Raw genomic sequence first — 13,885 nt, 5'->3', positions numbered from 1 at the left:
TAGAATGGGGGGGGGGGGCGCTGGGGGTGGCCAGAGGACAGCACTGGCACTGCAAACGCTGACCAGGATTTCAGCATAGATGATGGCCTTTTGTGGGGGCCTGGAAAAAGCTTCCTCTGCCTCCTTTGCACCCTCCCACCAAGGTATTACACCCTCCCCCCAAAATAGTTTGAATGCGTGCTGGAAGGGTCTAGAAATGGGGATCCCCAGCCGAGCGTGGGGCGCTGCAGAGAGACGGGCCCAGCCATTTCCAGTTGCATGATCAGGACCATGGAGCCAAATCGCACAGACGACCAGGCTGGTTTGAGGGCGTGGAGCCCCCTGTGCCAGGCTGGGCTCTGCAGTGGGCTTTGACCTCTGACTAGAACCAAAGGTGAGACCTCTTTCCAAGTCTCTCTAGCCAGGCGGATTAAGAAGTGGGGGGAGCAGAAGAAACAGCCGCCCACCCACCACATTCCCCGCTCCATGACAACCACAGCTTTATGGGGGGTGAGGGTTACTGTTCTCTTTCCCAAATCCTTATCAGCCTGGGGAGCCCCCTTCCCAGACCCAGAGAAACTGGGGAGGGTTAGAAGAGAGCTGTGTGTGTGTGTGTGTGTGTGTTGGGGAATTGGCAGCCCACATATATCTAAAAGATGGACTGGGGAGGAGGAGGAGGAGGAGGAGGACCAGTGGGTCAAAATGAAAATAAAGGAGAATGAATATTAAGAGACATTTGACAGCTGTGGGAGAGACTAATCCTGCCTAAAATTGGGGTGGGTTCAGGAGGGGCCAGTTGACCAGGTATGGGGGATAGATTACATGGTCTCTAAAGGTCCCTTCTCCATATGTTCCATCCCCCAGAGAAAGCAGCTGTTCTCCAATTGCCCAAGATCCGGCTTCCAAGGCAGACGGGGAGCAGAATCTGCTCAGATGCCCCCATAAGATCCCTCGGTGTTCCTTCTAGGCAGAAATAAATCCCTTCTGGGGCCCAGCTGTGCAGGCTATGCCCCGCCAACATCACCCGGGAGGCGGGCATTCTGTGCTGCTCTTCCTGGGCTCACAGGCTGGGGCGCAATGGCTGTTTCAATGGGGCACCCCACGCCGAGCCTCGCGCTCTTTGCCAGCTCCTGGGGTGGGCAACTATTTGGGTTCCAAGGAAAAGGCCCCTGGTGCCTCCTGGCCCCTCCCTCTGGGGAAGGGGGTCTGAGCGAGAGAAGTCGCAGGCAGCGGAAACTCTGTGCCCTGGAGCGCTCAGGGGTGCCCCCTTCTGGCCTGACCTGCTGAAAGGGCTGTGTGTGTGTGTGTGTGTTGTCCTTCAGCTGCCTGCCCCCCCTTCGGCCCTTCGGTTGGTTGCATCCTCCTGGCAGGGAGGAAGCCAGAAAGAGGGCAGGGTCTCTAATGGGCGTGTTGTCCTCTGAACAGGAGAACCGGCCGCCGGTGGCAGCAGCAGCAGCAGCAGCAGCATCGAGTCCAAGGAGGCCCCACGGAGTCGGCTGAGCTCCTTTGCCCGGGTGCCCCACGAGGCCCCTCCTTCGGCTGGCATCCCCTGCTGCCCCGTGGGGCTTCTGCGAAGGAAACCCCAGGCCAAGCAGACCCCTCCCCTGCAGGGCGGAGCCACGCAGCTTCCCATGGGGCCCAGCCTCGCCCAGTCATGCCCGGCTCTGGGGGCCCTCCAGCAGGGGAGCACCGACCCTTGGGATCCATCGCGGGGTTCCTGCTGCAGGCACCCCCTCCAGAACGTGGCCCAGGAGTTCCCGCTGGAGCACCCGGCCGACCGGTGGCTCTACCTCCCCTCGGGGCCCCCGCAGCCCCCGCAGCAGCAGCAGCAGCCGCAGCCCCCGAGCTCCGGCGGGGACTTTGCCCTGGCCCAGTGGGGCTTCCTGCCCAGCGGGGGGGTCTTCGTGATGTCGGCCAAGCTGAACAGAGAGCAGGAGGCCCAGCCCCGGCTGCCCTGGCCCCCCAACATCTGCATCCTGACCCTGGCCATGATGATCGCGGGCATCCCCACCGTCCCCGTGCCTGGGGTGCGTGAGGAAGACATGATCCATGCCGCCCAGTGCTTCATGGCAGAGAACCTGGAGCCTGGCGAGGGCCCGGCGGAAGGGGCCCCGAGGAGGCAGTGGGCAGCCTTCCAGCGCCTCGGCTCCTCCTTCAAGAGGGACCGCCAGCGCAGGAGAGCCACCCACCGGAGTCTGCTGCCCCTGTTCCTGGCCCAGCTGGAGAAGTAGCCACCGGAGACTCCCTTGGGGGGGCGGGGGGGCTGAGAAGCCGACATAAAGGAATGGAGAAACCTTTGCTGGCCTTCGTGTGCCTGACTCTGCGCCCCAATTCAGCTGCTCACGCCGGCCCTTCCCAGCTGGCTTGGCCTGAACTCCCTGCAGCCGGTCCTGCCCCTGCGCCGAGGTGGCGCAGTGGTTAGGGTGCAGTACTGCAGGCCACTTCAGCTGACTGCTATCTGCAGTTCAGCTGTTCAAATCTCACCGGCTCAAGGTTGACTCAGCCTTCCGTCCTTCCGAGGTGGGTGAAATGAGGACCCGGATTGTTGTTGGGAGACGATATGCTGACTCTGTAAACCGCTTAGAGAGGGCTGGAAGCCCTATGAAGCGGTATATGTCCAACTGCTATTGCTATTGTCCTTCGTGGCAAGCCCGCTCCCCACGCAGGGCTGCTGGGAACCCCCATCTTCTGCCAGGCATCAGGAGTAATCAGCAGGCACGGACTGGTCAGGGAAGCTCTTATCAAGGGCTCCTCAGCATGAAAGGCCCCACTCAGCAAGGAGGGGGTGCGAGCAGGTGGGGAAGGCCCAGCCGGAGGTGCTCTGACCCAGAGACGAGGGGGCAGCCTCCTGCCCTGAGGCCCCAGACTGTCCTTGACGACCGGCGGCTGCTCCCCCTTCTCCCCACTAGGGACAGACTGATGGTCTCCCATGGAATCCCATGGGTTCCACCACAAAACCGCGGTAGACTAAAGCGCGCTCGACGAAAGCGTGTACGTGACGTCATCACAGCGCGACGAAAACAGCACGCTGTGAGCGGTAAACTTAAAATTAACGCGTAAATCTAAACCTAACCCCCCCAAACCTAACCCTAAACCTAACCCTTAACCTAACGCTAAACCTAACGCTAACCCTAAACCTAACCCTTACCTTTATGTGAATTGGCTTGCTTTAAAAGCGCTTTTTAAAGCGCCCCTTTTCTTTCTTGTCGCGCTGATGATGATGTCACGTACGCGCTTTAATCGGGCGCGCTTTAGTGGACCGTGGTTTTGACGTGCCACAAATCCCATGACTTTCTCCAAAGGAACACGCTTCTGCAAGGGGCCCCCATCGGAATATAAGGCCCAGTCCGTCCGTCAGCCAGCCCAGCCACGGGTGAAACTCTCTGCGGCTGCCCTGGCTCAGAAAACACGCTAAAATAGTCCTCCACTTACAACTGGGATCAGAAGTCACATCACTAAGAAAAGTGGCCTGAAAAGAGAACCACGCCTGATCTTATGAGCCTTCTTGCCATGATAAGTGAATGAGGAGTCCAGTTGTTAAGTGAACCAGTGGTCGTTAAGCAAATCTGGCTTCCCCCGTTGACGTTGCTTGTCATAAGCCGGCTGGGAAGGTCACGTGACTGCAGGATGCTTCAACTGTCCTACCTCCCTGCCAGTTCCCAGCCCACCCAAAGATTTATGACTGGTCGACGGGGATGCTGTCGTAACAGTCACAAGTGTGAGGACAGAGCATAAGCAACTTTTTTCAGTGCCGTTGTAACTTTGAACAGTCATTAAGCCAGTGTTTCTCAACCTTGTCAACTTGAAGATGTCCGGACTTCAACTCCCAGAATTCCCCAGCCAGCGAATACTGTATGCACTGGGACAGAGGAAGAATACACTTTTATTGCTCAGAAGCTAGAGAGGAACCTGGGAGCCCTCTGGCACTCTGGGGATTAAGAATCTTGTAAGCAGAGGAACAGGGACGCCGACATCCATCCTAGCTTGGTAACGAAACGTTCAGAAGCTCCCACAAGCTCCAAGAACAAACCTTCCCCCCGCCCCCATTAAGACCCTTCCCAGCGACTTTCCCTCCTCCTGCAGGTCACAGTCCAAACATTAACGATTGTCTTAAGGGAGGAGGAGCTGGGCTCTTTTTCTCTCCTCCTTTCTGCAGAAGCAGACTGTGCCTCCGAGAGCCCGTCGCTCCCGGTCCCCCCGAGGTGCCTGGGGAAAAGGGAGACAGAGAAAAAGAAAAAAAAGGGAGAAAGAAAGAGAAAGGGGAAGGAAAGGAGGAAAAGGAGAAGGAAAAAAGGAGAAAGGAAAACAAGGGAAGGAGGGAGCGAAAGAAAATGAAAGAGGGAAAGAAGAAAGAAAGAAAAGAAAGAAGGGAGAAAGAAAGAGAAAGGGGGAAAAAAGGAGGAAAAGGAAGAGAAGGAAAAAAGGAGAAAGAAAAACAAGGGAAGGAAGGAGCAAAAGAAAATGAATGAAAGAGGGAAAGAAAAGAAAGAAAGAAAAAAGGGAGAAAGAAAGAGAAAGGAGAAGGAAAGGAGGAAAAGGAAGAGAAGGAAAAAAAGGAGAAAGAAAAACAAGGGAAGGAAGGAGCGAAAGAAAATGAAAGAGGGAAAGAAGAAAGAAAAAAGAAAGAAGGGAGAAAGAAAGAGAAAGGGGGAAAAAAGGAGGAAAAGGAAGAGAAGGAAAAAAAGGAGAAAGAAAAACAAGGGAAGGAAGGAGCAAAAGAAAATGAATGAAAGAGAAAGAAAAGGAAAGAGAGAGAGAGAGAGAGAGAGAGGGAGGGAGGGAGGGGGAGGGAGGGAGGGAGGGAGAGGGAGAGAGAGAGAGAAATAGCAACTTCTCTCATGAGAGCCAAAGCCTTTGAAGGCATTTGGACGAACTTCCTTCTCCTCTGGCCGGAAGCGGAAGTGCGGGAGCCGACCGAGGGGAGAGCGCTTCCGCACCGGCCCGGCCACGTGACCGTCCAAGATGGCGTCCTCCAGTGGAGAAACCGGCGAGCCGCCCGAGTGCGAGCAGAGGCCGGAGCCGGCGGGGGACCTGCGCAGCGTCCTGCTGACCAGCGTCCTGCAGCTGGAGCCCCTGGACGTCGACCTCTTCCGGTCAGCCGGGCCGGAGCCGCAGTGGCTGGGACGGAGCTCCTCCTCCACCCTGGCCCCTTGAAGACGGGGCTGGCTGGGGTTTGGGGGGGGAGTTGAACTCAACCTCTCTTCAAGCGGCCAGGGTCGAGAAACGCTGGGCTGGGAGGAGGAGGAGGCTCGACCTGTTGAATGTCCACGGAAATTCCCCATCACCCGGGCCGTCCTTGTCCCAAAGGTGCTTTTTCAAGAGGCAACTGCACTTTCCTTAAAGTCTCCTTAGAAAATCCAATGAAAAAGCAACTTTGGGGCTCCACCTGTTGAGCTTCTGCCCGCCTGTAGCCGTGGAGGTCGCCTTGCGGAGAGGCTTCCCCGTTTAGTGTTGGAGGTGGCCACTCTGTGCCTGCCTCGGAACCAACAGTGGGGTGGCTGCCACGAAGGGCAGGCAGCCGGTCTGGTCCCTGGCCCTGAAGGTTGCCACGGAGGCCCCAACGGAGGGCTGAACATTGGGGTTCAGCCTTGGATCTTGGCCCCGGAGAGGAGAGCTTGGGGGCAGCTACTCGCCTCCCTGGCCTGCATCACCCCCAAAGCTTCCCCCAAGAGGCAGCCATTGCCATCCATAACTCTCCCCTTTTCTTCTTAGGGGAAGGCACTACTGGGTGCCGGTCACGCAGCGTCTTTTTGGAGGGCAGATAGTGGGCCAGGCGCTGGTGGCCGCAGCAAAGGCCGTGACGGACGACCTGGAAGTCCATTCGCTCCATTGCTACTTTGTGAGGGCAGGTAATTTACAGCGCCTGGAGAGGGAGGAGTGGGAGGCCCAGCCAGCGTGCCCATCAGAGCTAAAGGAGGGTGCTGTGAGCTGCTTACAATTTATTTATTTGTTAAATTTATTTCTCATCTGTCTCGTCCTGGGGGCTCCCTAGGTAGCTTACCATAATGAAAAGAAAAATGAAAGGAAGGTCAACGGAAGTAAAATATCGGATGCATAAAATTAACAGTGATGAAGAAATGCTGATAATAATACAATATGATATTCAAAAAGAAATGAGGCAGATTTTCTTATTGTGAGACCAAACGGTGGAACACTCTTCCTCCTGAAGCTGCTGCCTTGTTGCCCAAAGTTTTTAAGGGAAGATTGAGCAGCTGTTTTCTGGGATGTAATGGTTGGATTAGCGTTATTCTCACAGCAATCGGGGTGTCTCCTTGCCTGGGACAACTGGGGGCTCACGGCAGGCTCTTCTGGCTTCCAGGGGACCCCACTGTGCCTGTTCTGTATCAGGTGGAACGCACCCGTACCGGGAGGAGCTTCTCGGTGCGCTCGGTCAAGGCCATCCAGCACGGGAAGCCCATCTTTATATGCCAGGCTTCCTTCCAACGGGGGCAGCCCAGCCCGATGCAGCACCAGTTCCAAATGCCGGCTGTGCCGCTCCCGGAGGAACTGTTGACCCAGGAGCAGCTGATCCAGAAGTACCTGCGGTGAGTGGCTGGGAGAGGGCTGCAGCGCTGAGCCAACGGCACACCTGGCGCGTGGAGAGTAAACCTCAGTGGGAGACGCCCCCAGCCGCTCCTTCCTGGAATGAATGAAAGGGACCCCGGAGAGAATTTAGCTCCGTCTCTGTGAAATTCCTCGGAGATTCTTGTATCTCTGGCAGCAGGGAGCATATAAAGTTCGTGGCTTTGTCCTGGCAGCAGTACAGAATCCGGGGCCTCAGAGGTGCCATTGGTGTGTCGAGCTGAGACTGAGCCACACTCTCCACTCTGCTCCCCCTTTTCTCCGCGTTGGCAGAGCCTCCCTGGTTTCTGGCATCTCACGCTGGCACCTGCCTTTTTTCCAAAGGGACCCCAACCTTCTGGAGAGATACCGGCAGGGACTCCGGAGAATGCTGGCCCAGGAGGTTCCGATCGAGATGAAGCCGGTGAACCCGCCTGACTTTTTCCACCAGAACTCCCAGGAACCCAAGCAGCTCTTCTGGGTGCGTGCCAGGGGCTACATCGGTAAGACCCGCACCCTGACCCCAGCCTGCTTTCCAAGAGCATCTTTATCATGCCCTGCGCTTGGTCAGCTCTCAGGGGAGGGAAGAGCTGGCTGGAGAAAGCAGAGCCCTCCGTTGGGCAGCCGAAGGTTCTGTGGGGTGTGGAAGTCTTCCTGTCTCCTTCAGAAGGGCTGCCCCTCTGAGCCCCTCTCTTGCCTCCTGCTGGTGGGCCAGTTGGGGCCATCCCTGTAGGAAGGAGGGGACCACCCTGGAAGGACAGCCCCACCCCTTCAGGCCTCCTTCAGGGTTTGCATGAGTGGGGTTCTGAGTACAAGTGCCGGTTGTGGGGCTGGGCTTGGGGGCCGCCCTCTTCAAAGCAAATTGCCTCCCCCCTTCAAGGCCCATTCAAGAGGACTGAGAGTGGCTGCCTCCCCCTCTGCTTCCCCCCCCCCCCCGTTCCTTCAGTGTGGCCATCTGACCAGCATGGGGCTGTTTTGCCCACGTTTTCTATGCTGCAGATGATTTTGTGAAATTTATAGCTTTGGCTGGTTTACTGGTTTTTAATCAACGTGCTCAATTCTGCCCTTGGGATGATTGCAAATACGGCAGGAAATGTATGTCAAAGACCCCCTCCTGGGCAGAAGGGGGCTTGGCCTGTTCAGTAGGGCTGCCTTGCCTCTTCCTGTATAGCCCAACCTACTCTCCCCCCCACTCACCCCACCTGCTCCCCCCTCACCCCCAGTTTGCCTTCAGGCGTAGTGTCGGCCTCTCCGTTTCAGGCGAATGCGACATGAAGCTGCACTGCTGCGTGGCTGCGTACATCTCGGACTATGCGTTCCTGCGGACGGCCCTGTTGCCGCACCAGCACCACCGTGTGAAGTTCATGGTCTCGCTCGATCACACCATGTGGTTCCACGCGCCCTTCAGAGCCGACCAGTGGATGCTGTACGAGTGCGAGAGCCCCTGGGCCGGTAAGCCCCTCTGCCAGCCTGCGGGGGTGGGGTGGGGTGGGCAGGCAGGGCAGGGGAGACACCGAAGCAGCTTCTCCATCCTCCTCCCTTCCACAGGTGGCAGCCGGGGCTTGGTGCAGGGCCGCCTGTGGCGCAGAGATGGTGTGTTGGCGGTCAGCTGTGCCCAGGAAGGAGTAATCCGCGTGCAGGAAGAGCAGCCGGCCTCCAGCAAACTGTAGCCCTGTTTATCTTCCCCCATCGGTTCTCCTCTCCTAAGGGGAGCCCCTCCTCCCTCCTCCCCTCTTGCACCGGCTGAGTCTTCGGTGGGTGACGGTCGCTTACAAGGACCCCCGTAACCACACTTACAGATGGGAGCACTTCCCTTGGGCGCATATTAATTTATTAGAGACTGACTTTCGTTCCCCAGCGGTTAATAAAGGGAGTAAAGTGTCCCACGCAGCTCTGGTTTCTGAAGGGGAGGAAGACGTTCCAGTGGCTCCCCCCGAATCAGTGCCGGAGGGGAGATCTGCCCACTGCTCAGTCCCACCTTTGGCAGTGCCTAACGGCCTCCCCCATCTGGCGAGAAGAGCCTGTGGGGAGCCTCTCAGGAGGGGCCCCTGCCGCCCCTCTGCCAGCCCCCCCGCCTGCAGATGCTTTTGTCACCCCAACACGGCCGTCGGCATCGCCTCACTTTCTTGGATGGATTTGGGGGATTGTGGGTCTGCGTCCCAGAAGCCTCTTCCGAACGGGCCGGCCAGCTTCGTCCGGCTGCTGGGCCAGAAGAGGCGCAGAGCTCACAAGGGTAGGATGGCCCTGACTCTCCCCGGCTTCTCACCTGGTGCCCCCACTTGCTGGCAGGCCCTCAGGGCAGCGTCTGTTTGAGCAGCAGCTGCTTCAAAGGGGAGGTTGGATCTCGGCCCCCCGCTGATTCCTGCAGGCCACGCAGACGGGGCTCCGCCTGCTGCGTGTCCTTGCCCAGCACCCAGGCCAGGTGGACGTGGGTCTGCAGGAGGGCAGCCAGGAGGGGGTGGCTGTCCTGGCCCTCCAGCTGCTGCAGGGCCTGCTGGCAGGCCTCGTGGGCCTCCCCCCACTGCTCCAGCTCTTGATGGCAGACGGTCAGGCCGGCCAGCGTCAGCAGGAAATGCCCCGAGCGGCAGGCGCCCAGCTTCTCCTGCAGCCGCTGCGAGGCTGTCCAGGCAGCCAAGGCCTGGCGGTAGAGGCCCCTAGCAGTCAAGTCCTGCGCCCCCCGCAGGCTGTCCAGGAAGAAGAATTCCAGGAAGGCGGCCGAGCGGCGGATCTCGGGCGAGGCGTGCAGGCGGGAGAGAAACTGTTCGAAGGCCCGGCTGCGCTTGGCGATGGTCGCAGGGGTGAAGTTGCGCCACAGCTGCTTCCGGGGGAAGGAGACCCCCGCCATGTCTGCGCTGAAGTGGCGGCGCAGGCGTCGGTTCAGCCGCTCAAAGTCAGAGTAGCAGCGGGCGACGGTGGCAGGCGTCTGGTCAAACTGCCCTGCCCGGATCAGGTAGACGGTGTAGAGCTGGGTGGCAAGGGAGAAACGGGTGAGGGGGGAGCAAGAAGCAGCCGCCCCCCGCCTCAGCCTGCTCCCCCCCACCCCACCCCAGCAGCAAAGCCTGTTGACCCTCCCACTGGCAGGCCTCCTGCAGAGAGTCCTGGGGGCAGGTGGAGCAGCGCCCCCCCCCCCAGGAAGAGAATTACCTTTTCTGAGTGCCCAGTGCAGCAGAAGAAGGAGAGAGACAAGAGTCAAAGTCAGCTGCCCCCCAGCCCCACTGGAAGGTCTGGGGAAGCCCCTTTGGGGAGAAGAGACAGCTGAGACCATGGGGGTCCTGCATCTTCCTTTGGCCCCGGCCTTCCTTGGGGAAAGCAGGAGCAACCTGGGGGCCCTTTCCCGGTCCCCTTCTTCCTCCGCCCCCCCCACTCACCACGTGCTTGGAGTTGCGCTCGCTGACCACGCTGGCACTGGTGACCTCGAACAGGAGGCGTTGGGGCACAAAGCTTCCCCGCGACTTCCGCCAGAACTCCTGCAACTGGCGGGTGAGCAGGTGGCTGCCCCTTTGCTCGGCCAGGGGGGAGTCCGACTCTGAACCAGAGGGGGGGAGGGGAAGGGGGAGCAACAGGTGAGTTGAGGCCAGGGGGGGTGGTTGGTCCATGGAGCCTCTGGGCTGGCAGAGGAGCAAAAGGGGCCCCTACTCCAAGGATCTGGAGGGGAGGAAGCCCTTCCCTCCCCAGGACATGGGGGGTGGGGGGGAGGGTCTCATCCAGAACTGAAACTTCCTATCAGTGAGAACAATTGACCAGTGGAACTCCTTCCCTCCAGAAGTTGTGGGGGCTCCATCACTGGAAGAAGGGACTGGAGAACCACTCTGGAGTGGTGTAGGGTCTCCTGCTTGGGCAGGGGGCTGGACTAGAAGACCTCCAAGGTCCCTCCCAGCTCTATTTCTACTGGAGTCCAGATTCCGCGCCAGGAAGGGAAGCCCCTTGGATCTCTCCTTCCAAACCGGGAACTGGGAATTTTGACCTAATTTCAGACTGTCCGATTTATGGCCAGGTTGCCCTCCACGCGTGAGCCCTGGTCATGGGCGAGTGTTGGACGAGCTCATTCACCAGCTGCGCCCCCGCCCCGCTTTGGCGCCCTACCTCCCATCTCGGCCGCATCTCCGGGCAGGTGCAGATCCAAGAGGGCTCCCGGCTGGCAGCCCCCTCCTTCCCCCTCCTCCTCCTCCTCGTCCTCATTGCTGCTGAAGCTGAGGGTGCCGCTGAGGCGCGTGGCCAGGCCTTCCGTGTCGTCGTCCAGCTCCGAGCTCTCCGGACAGTCCTCGGCCCCGGCGCAGCCCCCGGCCGGCCCCTCCGCCTCGCCGCTCCCGGCCAGCGCGTGCCGAAGGCGGTGCAGAAGGCGGGAGGCCATCGTGGGGCCCGGCCCTCCGCGACGCCCCCACGCAAGGGCGGCTGGCTGCTTCGCGGGCTCTCTGGGCTCCCGCGGGGCTTTGGGGGTGAAGGCACAGCGCCGCCCCACCGCCCGCCCGCCCGCCCTTCTCCCCGGCCGGCGGTCCCGCCGCTCACCTGCCGCGAGGAGCCGATGGGCGCTTGCCGGCGGGGCTCTGCTCACCTGCGAGGGGCCGCCTTGCTCGCCTCGGCCCCGGCGACGACGGCCAGCGCTCCCCGGGGACGGCGCCGCCCGCCTCCTCCTCCTCCTTCTCCGTTATCCCGGCCAAGCGCCGCCCCGCTCCTCCTCCTCCCCGCGCCAACGCGGCTCCGGCCACGGCCGCCTGCACGTAGCCGGGCAGGATCAGGGGCCGGGCCTTCCCGGGAAGCGGCCTCCCTGCCGGGCGGGTTCCGGGACAGAAGTCCGGCCGTCTTCCCCGGAGCCTGGAAGCGGCCTCTCCCCGCCCGCTGCGCCGCCCTTCCTTAACCCCGCGCCCGGCGGAGATGCTCGGCACCGGAGCGCCCCGGTTCCCGCTTTGCCTTGAATGGAAGAAGCCGCTCCCGGTGGGAAAGGGGAGGGGAGAGGCGCCTTCTCCGGCCCGGGGGCTCCTCTGCCCGAGGCAGATCGGCTGGGCTGCCGCGCGGCTCCTTGGAGAGCGGGAGGCCGCCGAAAAGCGGCTTGTAGCTTCCCACCCCGGGGGGCTCGACCTTGGCAGCTTTATTTTATTTATTTAATTGCGGGTAGTCCCCGACTTGCAATGGTTCATTTAGTGACCATCAAAAGTTACAATGGAAAAAGAGATGACAATTTTTTCACACTTACAACCTTCCTAGCATCTCCCTGCGCTGAAGTGATCTAAATTCAGATGCAACTGATTCATACTTATGACGGTTGCGGAGTCCCCGGTTCACGTGATCCCCTTTTGCGGCCTTTTGACAAGCAAAGCAAAGGAGGAAGCCAGATTCATTTAACAACCGGGTTATTCGCTTAACGATTTAAGTGATTTGCTTCGCAATTGACAATAAATGTCGTAAAATGGGGTAAAAGCCCACTTAACTGTCTCTCTTAGCAACAAAACCTTTGGGCTCAATTTAAGGGATTTATCTGTAGAATGTATTAGCCGCCCATCTTGCCAGTGGTGATTCTTATTTTATCCCTTCATTCTGTTAATCCAATGGATAATCTCATCCAATCCCACCCAGCACAAAGTTCCTCCATCTTCAAACTGCCAAGGTAGGAGCAATTTATTGAAATGCATCTGGCTGCCCATTCGGGCTCAGTGGCTCCAGGCAGCTTGTAAAGAAACGGGACTCACTTGCAGCCTGAAGGGTCCCTTCGGGCTCCCACGTGACCATCGATTGAGACGTTGGAAAAAGTGCAGAGAAGAGCAATTAAGACAGTGTTTCTCAACCTTGGTAACTTGAAGATGTCCGGACTTCAACTCCCAGAATTCCCCAGCCAGCGAATGCTGGCTGGGGAATTCTGGGAGTTGAAGTCCGGACATCTTCAAGTTGCCAAGGTTGAGAAACACTGAACTAAGAGGATTAAAGGCTAAAACGAACAAAGAACCATTGCAGGATTTCGATATGGACCAGAGGTGAGTTCCTACCAGTTCGCATCTATTCGGTAGATCCGGTTCGTCAAATCTACGGTTAGAAGAGGTTCCACCAGTGGACCCGGAAAGCAGGCCACACCTACAGAAGAGCTTCCAAAACTTTTTGAGACCCACCACTGCTAAAGGGTTAGGGGTGCAAGGACCTTGTAACTTGACAGCTTTAAGACTTGCATGCTTCAATGCCAGAGTTCCTGAGCCAACTTGACTGGAGGAGGAATTCTGGGAGTTGAAGTCCACAAGTCTTAAAGCTGTCAGCTTTGAAGACCCCTAGTTCCTCTAACTTAATACAAAGTAATTTTATATATCATTTGCTCGTAGTTCCTGTGAGTATTTCATCCAAATCTGTCAACTCCAAATAAAAACCATAAAGCTTTGAATCTTTTTCATATCTCGATTGTATTTTCAACTTTGTATACCAAACCATATCTATCCCTTTGTACTTCTAACTCTTGTTTCCCTTTTAATTCTCCTTTTTCTGATAGTTCCTTTATATCTAGTAATATTTTCCAGCTTAATAAAGTTTGAATGTATCAATGCTTCCATTGTCAAAAGCCGCATTGGAATCTTCTAATAATGTTTCCCAAACTAAATAGAGTGTTTCTTACGTGATGCCTTTGAAAATAACTCTGTCCCTTGTTTTTCCCACGCCACAAAAACGCAGCCAACTTAGTTTTAGATCATGTCCCTCCAGTGTCAATAACCTTGTTTTCCTCAACGTAATCCAGTCCTTCATCCATGACAGTTGCCGCTGCTTGATAATATATCCCCCAATTTGGGAGTCCGAACCGTCCTGTAATTCTTGCATCCTGTAGTGTTTTAATGTTAATTCTCACTTTTTTCCCATATAAATTTCGCAATCTTATTCGAGGGTTGGCAATGACATACGTGGGAAAAAGGAACAGGAAGAAAAGACAAAACTAGAAGGAACAAGAGTGCAAAAGATTAGCGTACATTCAAAGTGACAATAAAGTTACTCTATCATTCTATCTGCCACGCCGTGCAATTGCATTTATTAATCTAAATTTATTGGCCACCTGTGAAGTTCCCGTGGTTCGCCCATGAGGCCAATGTGGAGAAAAGACACGGACACGAGCTTTCTCGGGATGGAGCGACCCAGATTGGGGGTCTGAGAGCCCCTTTTATTGAGATAGGACAAAGGCAGGAGGAGCAATCAGCATGTGAGTAAAAACAGCCTGTAAAAGTACAATTTCTAATCATCTGCTCAGGGAAGTTCTGTCTATATATGGTCAAATCCTGGGCGTCATTGGTAGGGCACATCTCAGACTGTTATGTTATGAACTATCAGGATGTTATGGGGTTTTAGGAGTTTGTTTTCTCCTGTGTGGTTCAGCGTGGCTCTG

General features: G+C 57.4%; 2 protein-coding genes across 2 annotated transcripts; one reads left to right on the top strand and one right to left on the bottom strand.

Moving 5' to 3' along the window:
- Positions 1-4,925: 4,925 nt before the first annotated feature.
- ACOT8 (acyl-CoA thioesterase 8) lies at positions 4,926-8,323 on the top strand. Its single transcript, XM_014055409.2, has 6 exons — positions 4,926-5,072; positions 5,692-5,828; positions 6,299-6,524; positions 6,886-7,043; positions 7,801-7,992; positions 8,089-8,323. The coding sequence occupies exons 1-6, from the start codon at positions 4,942-4,944 to the stop codon at positions 8,208-8,210; spliced, it is 966 nt and encodes a 321-aa protein (XP_013910884.1). The 5' UTR covers positions 4,926-4,941; the 3' UTR covers positions 8,211-8,323.
- Positions 8,324-8,354: 31 nt separating this feature from the next.
- Positions 8,355-11,006, bottom strand: SNX21 (sorting nexin family member 21). Its single transcript, XM_087720705.1, has 3 exons — positions 10,624-11,006; positions 9,909-10,066; positions 8,355-9,505 (listed from the first exon to the last, which is right to left on the bottom strand). The coding sequence occupies exons 1-3, from the start codon at positions 10,889-10,891 to the stop codon at positions 8,834-8,836; spliced, it is 1,098 nt and encodes a 365-aa protein (XP_087576831.1). The 5' UTR covers positions 10,892-11,006; the 3' UTR covers positions 8,355-8,833.
- Between the last annotated feature and the right edge of the window lie 2,879 nt (positions 11,007-13,885).

The sequence above is a fragment of the Thamnophis sirtalis genome, unplaced genomic scaffold (genome assembly GCF_051295495.1).
Source record: "Thamnophis sirtalis isolate CommonGarterSnake01/CBP01778 unplaced genomic scaffold, rThaSir2_p1.2 scaffold_7, whole genome shotgun sequence".
NCBI classification, from domain to species: domain Eukaryota; kingdom Metazoa; phylum Chordata; class Lepidosauria; order Squamata; family Natricidae; genus Thamnophis; species Thamnophis sirtalis.
The sequence above is the reverse complement of the archived record's forward strand: the minus strand, read 5'-3'. Positions and strand labels throughout refer to the sequence as shown.